This window comes from Zasmidium cellare (assembly GCF_010093935.1).
Source record: "Zasmidium cellare ATCC 36951 unplaced genomic scaffold M409scaffold_33, whole genome shotgun sequence".
NCBI lineage: Eukaryota > Fungi > Ascomycota > Dothideomycetes > Mycosphaerellales > Mycosphaerellaceae > Zasmidium > Zasmidium cellare.
In genome coordinates, this window is record NW_022986977.1 from 93,525 (window position 1) to 108,125 (window position 14,601).

At 53.9% G+C, this 14,601-nt stretch overlaps 9 protein-coding genes across 9 annotated transcripts; 7 read left to right on the forward strand and 2 right to left on the reverse strand.

Moving 5' to 3' along the window:
- Positions 1–204: 204 nt before the first annotated feature.
- M409DRAFT_26671 (uncharacterized protein) lies at positions 205–1,329 on the forward strand (the record flags this gene model as incomplete). The annotated part of the gene is made up of 3 exons (XM_033808218.1): positions 205–243; positions 337–651; positions 709–1,329. 3 exons carry the CDS (start codon positions 205–207, stop codon positions 1,327–1,329), a joined length of 975 nt encoding a protein of 324 aa, XP_033663705.1.
- A 423-nt stretch (positions 1,330–1,752) lies between these two features.
- M409DRAFT_57879 (uncharacterized protein) lies at positions 1,753–2,496 on the forward strand (the record flags this gene model as incomplete). Its single annotated transcript, XM_033813753.1, has 3 exons — positions 1,753–1,765; positions 1,990–2,169; positions 2,225–2,496. The coding sequence occupies 3 exons, from the start codon at positions 1,753–1,755 to the stop codon at positions 2,494–2,496; spliced, it is 465 nt and encodes a 154-aa protein (XP_033663706.1).
- Positions 2,497–2,820: 324 nt separating this feature from the next.
- On the forward strand, positions 2,821–3,752 carry M409DRAFT_26673 (uncharacterized protein; the record flags this gene model as incomplete). Its single annotated transcript, XM_033808219.1, has 2 exons — positions 2,821–3,490; positions 3,592–3,752. 2 exons carry the CDS (start codon positions 2,821–2,823, stop codon positions 3,750–3,752), a joined length of 831 nt encoding a protein of 276 aa, XP_033663707.1.
- Positions 3,753–3,820: 68 nt separating this feature from the next.
- On the reverse strand, positions 3,821–5,491 carry M409DRAFT_68816 (uncharacterized protein; the record flags this gene model as incomplete). Its single annotated transcript, XM_033817997.1, has 2 exons — positions 3,821–5,361; positions 5,476–5,491. The coding sequence occupies 2 exons, from the start codon at positions 5,489–5,491 to the stop codon at positions 3,821–3,823; spliced, it is 1,557 nt and encodes a 518-aa protein (XP_033663708.1).
- Positions 5,492–5,650: 159 nt separating this feature from the next.
- On the forward strand, positions 5,651–7,201 carry M409DRAFT_57882 (uncharacterized protein; the record flags this gene model as incomplete). The annotated part of the gene is made up of 1 exon (XM_033813754.1): positions 5,651–7,201. The coding sequence occupies one exon, from the start codon at positions 5,651–5,653 to the stop codon at positions 7,199–7,201; it is 1,551 nt and encodes a 516-aa protein (XP_033663709.1).
- Positions 7,202–8,408: 1,207 nt separating this feature from the next.
- M409DRAFT_57883 (uncharacterized protein) lies at positions 8,409–9,259 on the forward strand (the record flags this gene model as incomplete). Its single annotated transcript, XM_033813755.1, has 3 exons — positions 8,409–8,619; positions 8,677–9,002; positions 9,056–9,259. The coding sequence occupies 3 exons, from the start codon at positions 8,409–8,411 to the stop codon at positions 9,257–9,259; spliced, it is 741 nt and encodes a 246-aa protein (XP_033663710.1).
- Positions 9,260–10,072: 813 nt separating this feature from the next.
- On the forward strand, positions 10,073–11,723 carry M409DRAFT_68819 (uncharacterized protein; the record flags this gene model as incomplete). The annotated part of the gene is made up of 3 exons (XM_033817998.1): positions 10,073–10,195; positions 10,262–10,603; positions 10,647–11,723. The coding sequence occupies 3 exons, from the start codon at positions 10,073–10,075 to the stop codon at positions 11,721–11,723; spliced, it is 1,542 nt and encodes a 513-aa protein (XP_033663711.1).
- A 75-nt stretch (positions 11,724–11,798) lies between these two features.
- On the reverse strand, positions 11,799–12,554 carry M409DRAFT_26679 (uncharacterized protein; the record flags this gene model as incomplete). Its single annotated transcript, XM_033808220.1, has 1 exon — positions 11,799–12,554. The coding sequence occupies one exon, from the start codon at positions 12,552–12,554 to the stop codon at positions 11,799–11,801; it is 756 nt and encodes a 251-aa protein (XP_033663712.1).
- Positions 12,555–13,214: 660 nt separating this feature from the next.
- M409DRAFT_68820 (uncharacterized protein) lies at positions 13,215–13,985 on the forward strand (the record flags this gene model as incomplete). Its single annotated transcript, XM_033817999.1, has 1 exon — positions 13,215–13,985. One exon carries the CDS (start codon positions 13,215–13,217, stop codon positions 13,983–13,985), a length of 771 nt encoding a protein of 256 aa, XP_033663713.1.
- Between the last annotated feature and the right edge of the window lie 616 nt (positions 13,986–14,601).

Here is a 14,601-nt window from a genome sequence, read left to right on the forward strand (position 1 = left end):
TCGCCGTTCGCAGGAGAAATGCTGAGCAGAGGCTGATCTAAGCGTCTTATTACGTCGTTCACGTGGCGGTCGGCCAGGGTCACCTCTTGCTCTGCCCCTCCTCCCAACGTTCTCAAGGAAAAGTGAAAAGTTGACCACAACTCTCGCCACTACTTCTCCTCGTACAACCACCTCTCATACCAACATCAACACACCATTATAACCATGTCTTCCTCCCTCGACCAGCTCAAGGCCACCGGCACCGTGAGTATCTACCTCTCCAATGCTTCCCGCCTGTCTGCCGGCAGCGTCGGCGTTTGAAGAAGAATTCAAGCTGATGACTCGATCCTACCACAGACCGTCGTCTGCGACTCTGGTGACTTCGCAACCATTGGCAAATACAAGCCTCAAGATGCCACCACCAACCCCTCCCTGATCCTTGCGGCCTCCAAGAAGCCAGAGTACGCCAAGCTCATCGACCAGGCCGTTGAGTACGGAAAGAAGCATGGCAGCAGCATTGACGAGAAGATCGATGCGACTTTGGACAACTTGCTGGTGCAGTTCGGCAAGGAGATCTTGAACATCGTCCCAGGCCGTGTCTCCACCGAGGTGGACGCTGCACTGTCCTTCGACAAGAAGCGGTCAGTCGAGAAGGCATTGCACATCATCGACGTGAGTTGGAGCTACAAAGAACACGAAGAGGACTAGCAGTACTGATAATATACACAGCTTTACAAGGAGTCCGGCATTGACAAGTCGCGTGTCTTGATCAAGCTTGCCTCCACCTGGGAGGGTATCCAGGCCGCCCACGAGCTCCAGACCAAGCACGGAATCAACTGCAACCTGACCCTCATGTTCTCCCTGGTCCAGGCCATCGCCGCTGCTGAGGCCGGCGCCTTCCTCATCTCTCCATTCGTCGGCCGTATCCTCGACTGGTACAAGGCCAACACTAAGCAGGAGTACACCAAGGAGAACGACCCCGGTGTCAAGTCCGTCCAGCAGATCTTCAACTACTACAAGAAGTACGGCTACAACACCATCGTCATGGGTGCTTCTTTCCGCAACATTGGCGAGATCACTGAGCTCGCTGGCTGCGACTACCTCACCATTGCACCAAACCTCCTCGAGCAGCTCTACAACTCCCAAGACTCCGTCCCACAGAAGCTCAAGGCCGACGACGCCAAGTCGCTCAGCATTGAGAAGAAGAGCTACCTCAACGACGAGGCTGTCTTCCGCTTCGACTTCAACGAGGACACCATGGCCGTGCACAAGCTGTCTGAGGGCATCAGCAAGTTCGCCGCCGACGCAGTAACGCTCAAGGACATTCTCCGACAAAAGCTCGGCGCTTAGATGACTTTGATGATACGACAATTTCCTTTGTAGCGTGGTAGATCGGAAACGACACCAGAATGCATGTGTGGCTCGGGTCAATGCGGCTAGGAGTAGTAGAAATGTTCATAAAAATCAACAACTGCACACTTCCTGCACCGTAAGCTCTTCCTAAGCTTCCAAACAGGCAAACACGGAGCGAAGACAGTCGAGAACAGGCGCTTCGGTGTTTCGAGGCTCTCGCAGACAGCAATCTCCGCCGTCGGGCGTTTCGCCTTTCGTCATCGTGAAGGTGGGGCGCGTTGGTGGGGTCGTCGCTGCTCAAGTCAGCTCTCTCTCGTTTTCCCAGTCGCCAGACTCTTGCTTCCATCAACAAACGCTCGACAGAGATCCATCAAGAGAAAACCACTTTATATACACCACTCCATCACAAACACCGCCACAATGGTCAAAGCAGGTACGTACAGTGGCGTCGACGCATCTGATTCGCGCGAGTGGAGCTGGTCATCGCAAGAATGAGCACGTTTCATCACAGTCACCCATCAAGGTGCGAGCGGTGCTGCGGCTGTGCTCATCACCAGACGCAGGCGGCGGGCATTGGCGGAGCACATGACAGACATGACACCAGCGTGGATAGCTCGCGTGGGAGTGAGTGAATAGATGGCTGACGGCATGCTACAGTCGCAGTTCTCCGTGGTGACTCCAACGTCAAGGGCACCGTGACCTTTGAGCAGGACTCTGAGAACAGCCCAACCACCATCACCTACGACATCACCGGCAACGACGCCAATGCTCAGCGTGGCATGCACGTTCACGCCTTTGGCGACAACACCAATGGCTGCACCAGCGCTGGTCCTCACTGTAAGATAGCATCAAGCTTTATACTTGCCCACCTTCCTAACTTCTTCCTCCACAGTCAACCCACACAGCAAGACCCACGGTGCCCCAGAGGACAGCGAGCGTCACGTAGGCGACTTGGGCAACTTCAAGACCGACGGCCAGGGCAACGGAAAGGGCAGCGTCACCGACAACCTCGTCAAGCTCATCGGCCCACACAGCGTCCTTGGCCGTACTGTTGTCGTCCACTCTGGCACTGACGACCTCGGCAAGGGCGGTAACGAGGAGAGCAAGAAGACTGGCAACGCTGGTACCCGTCCAGCTTGCGGTGTCATTGGTATCGCCGCATAAGCTGCTTCATATGAATGTGAGACGATGAGATGAGGAGATGAGGAGACAAAAAAGTGTTGCTAGTAGAGGTATCAGACTGTAGCATGGACAATTGAACTTGCAGTTCGATATGCATTCACATCATTTCCACTGTGCTGAGAACAATGAGCTGTTGAGCTGGCTGCGCGTTGAGTTGGTCATGCTCTGCGTAACTCACATGCTCCCGAAGCCGGAAGGAGCTCGAGGAGCTTGGGCCGCGCAGATGAATGATCCGATCACCTCACTCCATCTCAAACCATCGCCAAGCATCAACATTGCTGTAGAGAGGACAAACAGCCACCCGAAATGCCATCCACAACCATCTCAAAAAGCACTCTCCTCTCCCTCCCCGCCGAACTCCGCACCCAAATTCTGGAATATGTCTTCACCTCCAACCTCGCCCACAACGGCCTCATCTCCCACTCCACCCCAGGAGGCCTATGTCTCGACGACGAATACACCGCCCAAACCCACCTCTCCCCCCTCCTCGTCTGCCGCCAACTCTATCTTGACGGCCACCACCTCGCCTTCACCAAAACGCACTTCCTCATGACGAACTTATTCTCGAGCGTCCCTGAACGAAGCGCCAGGCTCTTGCGCCCAAAAACCATAAAAGCGATCCGCCACCTAACCTTCGTCGCCGACGCGCGGCACTTCCGCGCCCTCTCAACCTGGGGCCCCTACCCCTTCTCCATGCCCTCCCTGCACCTCGAAACCCTAACGATCGCGCTATACCGCTCGACGTTCTGTCACTATCTCTTTGATTTCACGGCGGGGATTGTGCGGCTTTTAAGGGAGTTGCGAAATGTTAGGAGGGTGGTGGTTGTGCGGAATGGGGCGTTGGTGAAGGGTGGGTTGAGGGCGTGGTTTAATCGGTTGGTGGGGTTGGTTTTGAAGGTGGATCATCGGGAACGGTATATGGGTGAGGGGGGGATGCCGAGGTGCGAGGGGGTTTGGTGGGGGTGGGGGTTTGATGGTGAGTTTTTCTTTTTCTTTTTCTTTGGTTTTTGGGCCCTGAGGGAGGGTTCAAATGTTGTTGTTTTTTGAGATGGAGAGGCTAATGCTTTTGCGGCGTAGAGGTTGAGCAGAGGTTTTGGTTGGAGGCGAGGGAGCCTAAGCCGTTGTTGGATGAAGAGACGTATTTGCGGGGGATGTTGCCTTTAATGGACGAGTTAAGGGTTAGTGTTGAGAGTGAAGAGTGGAATCCGGATCCGAGGAGTAGGAGGCATTATTATTGAAGGATGTAATGTGGTAGGGTGAGGGGGAAGTCCGAGATCTCGTTATTCGTATTTCTAGTCGTGGCGGCTTACCTTGAAGTTGGGCATTCTGCTGCGTCGTGGAGGGCTCGCTCTGTCTCGGGCACGATGGGTGATGTCTCCCACGGATAGCCGTAGTCTTCATCCAACCTCCAGCCATCTTCGCCAAGCTTGTCAAGAGCCTCCTCCTGGTCCATGTAGAGCTCATGCTGCCCTTCACCAGCGACCTCACCAGGAATCCACTTTACGCCCAGCGCTTCCTCGATCTTGGCTAGGTCCCGAGCATATTTATCGACCATCGCCTCTCGCACGCTGTCATCCCAGATGGTCGCATACTCAATATGCTCTAGCAGTTTATCCTTGACTTGGTTCTTGAGTGTACGGAAGCTGATGTCCGTCTCCTTCAACATCTGCCACGCTCTCTCGATGTCTCCAGAATAGGTCATCTGCTCGACGAACCAGTAGTCGCCGCGGGCTTTACTCGTCATGAGAACGCCGCCGGATCGAAGTTCCAGTTGTCGCGGTGACTTGCGTGAGTCGCTTTCTTTCCACAGCAACCATTCTTGCCACACCGTATCGCTTGCCTTACATCTTGCCAATACTGCTACCCATCCGTGGAGGTACTGCCAGTCTTCGCGGACCAGGAACGCACCAAGATGGTATTGTTGGTCTTTGGGCAGGTCTTTGGCGTCTTCGAATCCGGTCAAGACTTGAAAGAGGTCCTGCCTCCGCCACCGCCCATTCCGTATCTCGCCCAGACCCCGATGACCTATGCTGAACTTCGCTATTACGCTTCTGAACACATTGCTTGTTATACCCAAGCCTGTATCCCTGATGACTTTCAAATACTTTTTCATGGCTGGAAGACTCCGAGAGCGTGCGGCGAATTTGAGGGCCATGAACAGCATCGGAGGCTCGACCTTGAGGTCTGCGTATTTCAATCGCGTGATGATGATATTGAGCGCCTTGAGCACTTCTGGATCGGAGACGTTGTCTCTACAGCGATATAGTGCTCGCATCAAGGGCTCGTAGAGAGTGGACAAATATCTTGCTGTATCCTTGTTCATCATAGCCACTGCCACGACACGATATATCTCTTTAGGCCATTGGGCTCGGAGGAGTTGTCCTCGAAGCAATTGCCGTACGGGCTTCTCAGTGGTGGCCTCTTTTACCCTCTGCCGAAACACTTCGTGCGGGATCAATGCGGCCTGAGCTTCTGGAGGCTGAGGAGGTCCTCTGCTTGGATGGTGAACATGCGGTGGTTTCTCAGGCCAAGGATTGGAGAGGTTCCTGAGCACTTCGAGTCGGAGGTCTCTTCGTTTCCATAACGCATCGAACCCGAGGGCTGCTTCGCGGAGCTCGTCGATCGGATTGTACAACTTCCACTGACGCATCGCCTCTTTCACAGCTGCTGCTGGGCTTTCCTTCTCGACATCAGTCTGCTCTTGTGCCTTGCTGAAGAGGAAGCCATCGTCCTCTGGTCGAAGTGCTACCGTCTGGAGTTTTCTCTTCGATATCGTGCTCGTGCGTCGTCGGCCCAGCGCTGCTTGTCTTGCCTGGCAAAACAGACAGACCGAGGGACTCCTTCTGGCTGCCATCGTCATTCACTCCATTGCTTGATGTGGTTCACGCCGACGTGAGGTCATGTCTGAAGATGCATGTGCGGCTCAACTGCGGCGTCGGCAGTGGCACCTCCGGGACCCACCTTCACGTGAAGTCATTGCCTCTTGAACTTTTTGTGCCTGGCGATCACCTGCATTCTCGTCACCCACTTTGTTTCTCCAGCATACACTTCGAAGATAATAGACAAGATGGCGGCACCACACGTTCCACCGCAGCAGTATGTCGAAAACGAAGGATATGTTGGAGACCGAAGTGCCATGCCTGGAAGCGCACACGACACCAACGGCCACGAGCAAGATGAAGACTATGTCGACCTTTTCGAGCCGTCCGACGATGACTTCTCAGACCAAGAACTGGCCGCTTCAAACCCAGCGGACTACACCAAAGCCTACAATCGCCAACGAAAACTCAACGACAATTCAGTCCCGGAATCGCAGAAACCCAAGACCAATCCACAGCTCAACACCAAAGCCGACATCGACGATCACATTAAGAGCTTGTCGAAGCATACAGCGAAGTTAAGACTCAACGACATGGAGAGTGGCATATCAAAACAGCACCAAGGTGCTGAAAAGTCAGATCGGGCGACGAGCGAGCAGGTGCTGGATCCGAGGACAAGGATGATGATGTTGCAGATGTTGAATCGGAACATTGTCTCTGAGATCAACGGTGTGCTTTCCACAGGTAAAGAGGCGAACGTATACCACGCGGTCACCATTCCTGAGTCAGAGAGCGAAGAGCCAGCACAACCGCTCAATCGGGCCATTAAGGTGTACAAGACGAGTATTTTGGTATTCAAGGACAGAGACAAGTATGTCACGGGCGAGTATCGGTTTCGGCAAGGTTACAACAAGAGTTCGAACAGGGCGATGGTCAAGGTCTGGGCGGAGAAGGAGTTTCGCAACTTGAGACGACTATACGCTGCTGGTATTCCTTGCCCTGAGCCGGTCTATCTCAAGGCGCACGTTCTGGTTATGGGATTCTTGGGCAACTCGAAAGGATGGCCTGCTCCGAGACTGCGAGATGTCGAGTTCGATTCATCGGTCACAGAAGACGAGGCTGCCGAAAAGTGGCAATCGATATATCAAGAGCTTCTTCGCTATATGCGCAGGATGTACCAAGTATGCCGTCTGGTTCACGCCGATCTCTCAGAGTACAATCTTCTCTACCACAAGCAGAGACTATATGTTATAGATGTCAGTCAAAGTGTGGAGCCCGACCATCCCAGATCACTGGAGTTCTTGCGAATGGATATCAAGAACATCAGCGACTTTTTCAGGAAGAAAGACGTTGACGTCCTATCCGAGCGAGCTGTCTTCGGCTTTGTCACAACAGCCTCTGGTGGCGTTGAAGAAGCTGGAATGAAAGAGATGCTGCAGAAATTGTACGAAGCCAAGGCTCAAGGTGGAGAGGAGCAAGGTGACGACACTGAAGTGGACAACGAAGTGTTTCGACAGCAGTACATTCCGCAGAACCTGCAGCAAGTCTACGACATTGAGAGAGATGGAGATAAGATCAAGCAGGGCGCTGGTGGCGATCTTGTCTATCAGGAACTACTCGCGGACAAGAAGGAAGCCGCGAACGATGAGGAGAAAGATGAGGATGAGGATGAGGATGAATCTGGTTCCGACGATGACGAATTCAGTGATAGCGATCGCAAACCACGCGGAAAGCGGTTCGAAGACAAAGAAGCCAAGAAGGAGCACAAGAAAGCCGTCAAGGAAGAGAAGCGCGAGCGACGCAAGGAAAAGATGCCGAAGCATCTGAAGAAGAAATTGGTCAATCAAGGCAGTCGAGGCAAGAAGTGAGCTGTCGCTGGTCGACCAGAATAGACGACATGATGCAACGAAGGGCACGACAGAAGGTCGCCTCGATGGCGTGGACACCGCTGCATGAGGCTCCCAAGCCCAAGCTCTGTATGCTGTAGAACGCGAGGGCTGAAGTACCAAGTCCGAAGGATTGGAAACCACGAGCACACTTGGCGGGAACCCCAATTCTCCTATTCCTCATGGCCAGCATGTGGCTGATCAAGCATGATGTACGCATCGGGGCCTTCGTTGTACTCTCAGGCCTTCTGGACGCCAACTCATTGTGGTCAGACACTTGCTTGTACTCCAGACGCCAGAATCTTGGCCAACGCTGACTGCAGCTCGAGTCGTCCATGAGTACACCTCGCTATTCATGGTCCGTCAGATGGTCTGCAAGGCCGTTTGTGCTTGGTCTGGACGCCGACGATGCGGATGTCTTCTGTTCGGTCGAAAGCGTGGAGAGCGATTTTGCACCGATTTCAAGCGTGCTTCTGTCGGGGTCCGTGTCGACTTCCAGCATGTGAACGGTGAGTGAGGTCCAAGTTTCGATCCATCAGGCACGAAATGATTCATTGAGGCATCGCCTTCCTTATTATACAGTCGATGAAACATCTCATCGCCTTCTTCCAGTTCCGATTGAATCCTCTCCCCGTCAGCCGCATGCCCTGAAGTCCCAAATCGCAAGCTGATTGGTCAGTGCAGAGGAGACCAGGCCCTGCAGTCACAACTCCACACCTCTTCAGCCGGCGCTTAATCCTTTCTTTACCTTGGCTGCTGCTGTGGTCTTGCAAATCACAGGCTGAGAAGCTATTCTCATCACGTCCTCTGCATGCCCCAGCACCCCCTGGGCACTCGCCCACCCACTCGCCACTCACAGACAGCCAAGTGCGTGTCGGTGGAGGAAACTCTCGTGAGCGGTACCGAGCACAAGACTCGCGGCGCTAAGCTCACTTTAAGGCGACCTCTTCTCACCTACCTGTGCTCTGTTCCAGAAATGCTGCTGTTCGGTAAGCTCTAGTTCTTGTCAGATCGCAGTTCTTGTCATGCGCAAGACGTCTTGCCGTTTCATGGTCTCTATTTTGAACACTCCGTCCGCGTAACCCCGAAGTGGCTCGCCTTGAGCGATTGAAAAGAGCACCGCGAAGCTCCCTCGCATTTTCCGTCGTCGCGCTGGCACGAACGTCCTAAGATCTCTCGAGGAAGCGCGATGGCCGACTTCACATCGATATTGCTCGTCGTAGTAGCGGCCCTGCTGGGGCTGGCAAGAGCACATACCGTTATCACATACCCGGGGTGGAGGGGGAACAATTTACATACGAATGGGACACTACCAGAGGACAATCCGGATACTATTGGGATTGATCTGCTCGAGAATGGAACAATGGCATTCCCATACGGCATGCAATGGATGTATCCTTGTAGGTTCACTCCTTATGCATGGCTATGCGAACAGCATCACTGACAATTATCCACAGGCGGAGGCATGCCCATGACCACGAACCGAACAAAATGGCCCTACGGCGGAGGCGCCCTATCAATACAACCCGGATGGTTTCCGGGACACGCCAAAGCCTTCTTCTACGTCAACATCGGAATCCAAGAACAAGGCCAAAGAGCGCCGCCGAACTACTCGCATCCGGTGGTCCCGCCGTTCCAGATCACGGGCCCGAACAACAGCGAGTACAACGGACAGTTTTGCTTGCCGCAGGTGCGGATGCCGGCGAATCTGTCCCTGGCGGTGGGCGATAATATCACCATTCAGGTGATTGAGACTGCGCAGCATGGTGCGGCGCTTTATAGCGTAAGTCATACAGGAATCCATTGCGGTGGAGAGTATGGCTAACGAGGCTATAGTGCGTCGACGTCGAGCTCGCCGAGCCCGCGGACGTGGAACAAGTCACGCCCCAGAACTGCTACAACAGCACCGACATTGGCTTCAACCTCGTCTTCACCACCGAAGCCCTGACCGGAGGCGCTGCTTCGCTCCTATCCGGTCCCTCCACTACGGTGGCGATGGTCGCTGCGGTGGTCATGTTTGGGTTTGCGTTCGTGTTATAGATTTCTTCTTTCCACGCTACTACTACGCCACCAATGACGACGAAAAATTCTTCTTGACGAATCTCTTTGATACCCGTTTTATTTTACCTCGAAGGACTTTGTGCATATTATGAAGGGAAGTGCAGAGGGAAAGGACTATTCACTATGCCGAGGGAAGTGAAGTATTGTTCGACGTCCTGGCTGGGGATTGCTGATGGATGAACGATGCCCGTTTTAGAGGAAATGGTGGAGCGCCTTGTATATCAGCGCGAGTCAATCAATGTTCGAATGGAATGGAATGGAAAGAATCGATTCTACCCAGCTTCTGTCGTTGTGCATCGCTAATGATTCATATTTTGCGACACTGACTGCTACGATGGACTAACGCTCATGTCTCACTGCACATATGAATATAGCACTGCATAGGCGAGCTCTCGGAATCCAGACCCAAACGTCGAGAGACATACTGATTCAAACAGGAATCTCCCTAATCTCGTCCGCTTCCTTGTCGTGCTCATGGTCAAGACATCTCCCCCTATCTAATCACGAACAACGCACTGTCAGCCTGGGCGAAAGTCAACTCTGCATCACAGCCCTATGCCAAGAAGAACCTGGGTGAAGACGTACATATCTTGCTCGGGTTCTGTTGCAGAAGGTCTTGAACGCTCGTAGAGAGAGACGCAAGAACATGTGTTTATTAAGGGACCGCCGTGGCGGCTCTTGATCGAGCATCGTTGCCCTGGTTCTTCCCATTGTCTCCCGGTCCGGTAATCGCTTTCGCCGTTCCTAATGGCGATGTTCTCGAGATCAACCCAACACGACGACGACGCGGATATGTCTGTGCCAGGCACGGTGCATCTCGTCGACTTGGAAGGGACTGTCCAAGCGAAACATGCCGACGGCTCGAAGAACGACATCGTCCTGATCCCAGCACCCTCCTCAGATCCCGAGGACCCCGTACGTGAGCTCACAACTCTCCATCCCTTCATATCCAAACACGCCACAACCTAACAACCCACCAAGCTCAACTGGCCCCCCACCCGCAAAGCCCTCTCAACAACCACCACCCTCCTCTACACCCTCACCATCGGCCTCGCCTCCGCCGCAATCTACTCCGTCCTAATCCCCATCTCCCTCTCGCACGCCATCACCCTCTCCGACCTGAACAAAGGCACCGGCTACATGTTCCTCGCCCTCGGCTGGGGCTGTCTCCTCTGGCAGCCGCTCGCGCTCCAATACGGAAAACGCCCCACCTACCTGCTCTCCCTCCTCCTCACCATGGCGACCCAGATCTGGGCCCCCTACACGACCACCAACGCCCAGTGGATCGCGAGCAAAGTCCTCCAGGGGTTCTTCGGCGCCCCCGTGGAGTCTTTGCGAGATTAGCGTGGCGGATGTGTGGTTCCAGCATGAGAGGGGGTTTTTTCTTGCGCTGTATGGGGCGTTGTTGGCCGGGAGTAGTTATTTCGCGCCGGTGATTGCGGGGTTTATTGCGGAGGGGCAGGGGTGGGTGTGGGTGTTGTATTGGTGTGCGATTTTTTGTGGGGGCGGTTTTGTGCTTTGTTTTTTGGGGATGGAGGAGACGAATTATTCGAGGAGGATGCTGGTTGGGAGGGAGGTGGGTGGAGGGCGGGATGGCGAGAAGGATGGCGGAGGGAAAGATGGACCTAGTGCTTCTGCTGTGGAAGAGGATGTTCGATCTGAGCATCTGTCGAAGGGGACGACATACCTCGATAAGATCAAGCTCTGGCGCACACGAGACAACCGCCTCCTCGGAATGGCATCTCGCCCCTTGATCTTCCTCACCTTCCCCGTGGTCGCCTACGCTGGCTTCAGCTATGGCGCAAACCTCATCTGGTTCAACGTCCTCAACGCCACCGCCTCGCTCATCTTCTCCTCCCCACCCTACTCATTCTCACCCTCCATGGTCGGCCTAACATACCTGTCGCCACTTCTCGCAGTCCTTCTCTCGACAGTCTACACGGGCTACCTCGGCGACAAGTTCCTCCTGCACATGGCTCGTCGAAATGGCGGAATCCACGAACCTGAGCACCGTCTCTGGCTATTCCTCCCTACTCTCATCCTGCTCCCATTCGGTCTGATCCTATGGGGCGTCGGCGCCGCACATGGAATTCACTGGTTCGGCTGTGTCTTCGCTATGGGCACAATTGCCTTCGTCTCCGCAGTAGGCTTGCAAGTCAGCGTAGCGTATTGCATCGACAGCTATAAAGATCTCGCGTCGGAGGCGATCGTGGCGGTGATCTTGATCAGGAATAGTATGAGTTTTGGGGTGAGCTATGGCATCACGCCGTGGGTGACCAATATGGGTTTGCAGAATGCTTTCTTGGTGGCAGCTTTTGTGGGCGTGGCGCAGGCCGCGACGTTCTTTGTTTTCGTGGGGTATGGGAAGGCAATGAGGAGGGCGAGTAGCGGGAGGTATAGGAGGTATGTTGAACAGATGGCGAGGGATGGTGTGATCCATTGAGATCCATGGCAATGCCTGCGCCTGGTAGCCATGAAAATCCATAAAGGATCATCTTGTCGACTGGTAGCCCGTTGTTCACTCCTTGTCGTCTTCCTCCTTCCAGAAGATCTCCATTCCGTCCATAACGTTGGGATCGACCTCGAAAGTAGGTAGCTTGTACATGCCTCGTTCTTTGGCAAAGCGCTTAGCAAGCTGTCCAGCCTGTGTTGTCTTCTCCTTCAACCCTCTGATCGAACTTCCAATGTAGAGTGGTAGATCGGCATCCAAAACCTCGTCTAGCATTGTGGCAGTCATGTCCAGGAATGGCTCGTAGGCGAACGTCTTTTCACCCAGGTACTCTGTTGCGGGTCCAAGACCTTCCACTTTCGCTGCCGTATCGATCTCCAATGCCTTGATATTCAGTGTGTCCAAGAACTCCACGTCCAGCTCCGTATTCATCGGCTCCTGTGCTACGACCTCCAACCCGGTCGCAGCATCGCCTCCTTCTGTTCGTAGGTACTCGACGATGTCTGCAAATACCACAATCTGCCACATGCTCCTCCTCCTGCACTCCAAGTTCTCTCGACTGAAACTACCGCTGGCAAGACATATCGCTTTTTCAATGGCCCAGCCGCTCTCGGGGCGGATCCTGTTCAGTATTTGCAGCAGACTCTTTCTGCATGTACTCGATTTCCACGTCTTCAGCTTGGCCTGGAAGTCTTGCTGGAGTTTGGGGACGGTCAGGTCGCGAGAAGGGGGGTTGACCGTATTCGGTTGGACGGTCGGTGGTGCTTTTCGGCGACCTTTGGTGGGGACCTGCGTCCATTCATCATCTGCTGTCTGGTTTGACATGGTCCTTGTGGCTGTCAGTTGGCCTTGAGAACGAGATTGCGAGCAGGAAGAAACTGTTTGAGGAGAGAAAGTCCACTCCAGACCGCTCACAGCAGCCCATACTACCTGTTCTTTAACGTGCGCAACAAACATGTTGTAATATCCACGAGAAATATCGGAGTCGAATAACACTGTCCTACCTTGTTCCAACACCTGGATGGTGTTGCGCAGCTTCATTTACTTCCACTGGACTGATGCAGTCGTCGAGGCTTACGTGATCGCCAAGCCATATTGACTTCAAGTTCAACGACATTGTACGTTTCTTCCTCTTCCAACAACATTCACTTTGGTCGGAATAGGCCTCGTTCTGAGAGTCCACTCCCGTCTATACGACACCACGGTAAGTTGTTTGCAAAGAAAGGCGGAGTGGGAAAGATATCCCGACCGCCGTCTGGCGCAAACATAAGAATAATGTTCTCAACCACGATCAGGTCTGCATTATATATCAGCCATTTCCCTGCTCACTCGCTTCACCAGGCAATCGGGCTCCATTTGACATTCAGTCTTTCCCTGCAGTCATCCGAGCCGAGGTGTAACACTTGTTTGCTTCAGGACGACAAGATAAGAGAGCTCTCACTCTGACGCACTTGAGTCTATTCCACCACTCTTCGGATCGCAAAGATGGACCAATTCCTCTTACTAGGCGACAGCATCACCCAGCAGTCCTTCTGCCAGGATCGCGGCTTCGGTCTCGGTGCAGCTCTCAGCGATGCTTACGTTCGGAGACTGGACGTGGTCAACAGAGGTCTCAGCGGGTACAACACGAGGATGGCCCTTCAGGTGCTGCCACAAGTTATACCACCACCGGAGCAGGCGAAGCTACGCTTTGTTACCTTCCTCTTCGGCTCGAACGACGCTCGCTTACCAAACACGCCTCCTGATGTACCGCAGCAACATGTGCCACTCGAGGAATACAAGAAGAACATGAGAGCCCTCGTGACGCACCCGAAGATCCTGGCTCATCAAGGAGTCCGCCGCATCTTGATCACGCCACCGCCTATCGATGAGCGAAGATGCGGAGAAAATGACTTTGTGCATGATATCCCTGTTCGCAAGGCAAAGGACACGGCAAAGTACGCCCAAGCAGTACGTGAACTGGGCAAGGAACTCGGCTTGCAAGTCCTTGACCTTTGGACCGCGATGATCCACAGAGCAGGTGGCAAAGAGAGCGATTCCGAGCCCGTCGGTTCAATCGATGTGCCTCTACATGAGGTACTGCGGAGCTTCGTGCGCGATGGGTTGCACTTGAGTCCAGAAGGGTACAGAGTGCTCTTCGATGAGCTGTTGGCGCTGATTGAGCGTGTGTGGCCGGATCAGATGCCCGTCAAGCTACCTTTTGTCTTGCCACAGTGGCTTGACCAAAAGGCTTGGGATTCGTACCCCTCGCTGTGATATGCATGCAACCGGGATAGCAGACAAGAAGATGAGGTTGCGATCGAGAGTGTATTTCACTTACAACGCGGTAGACGCGTGTTACTGCACACGAATGTCACACGAGATCTTGGCAAAGGACTACCCTCGTAAACTTTTTTCTGACTTCACGGCAGCGCCTCATAGCTCATCATGCTTATTCAGAAACGTCGAGACAAGTGCCTGTACACTTCAGCATTGTGACAAACAACATTTCGTTCATGGTGCCGAGTGTGGCGATGAGTGCGTCAAAAAGGGGCGCCACGCGTTCACCACGCCCCAGCAACGCGACGAGGCCTAGATGATCTCAAAGCGTGGCAGTTTCACATCTTTCCCATGGTCACCAAAGACTGGGCTTGGAACGTCTCGATAGCAACAACAATCGAGAGGATGTCGTGGACACCGCGGAGTTCTCAGGGCGGCATCGCATGATGACGAGGCTGGCTGGAGCCGTTGAACGTCCCAACGTCGAAGTCGCAATTCTTTGTTCAGACTCCAAAGGCCACTTGGATCGCCTGCCGAGCTTCGAGTGAAGTGTGCAATCTTGAACATGCAGTCTAGTCACGCACCTGGTTGAACCAAACATGACCACGCACTG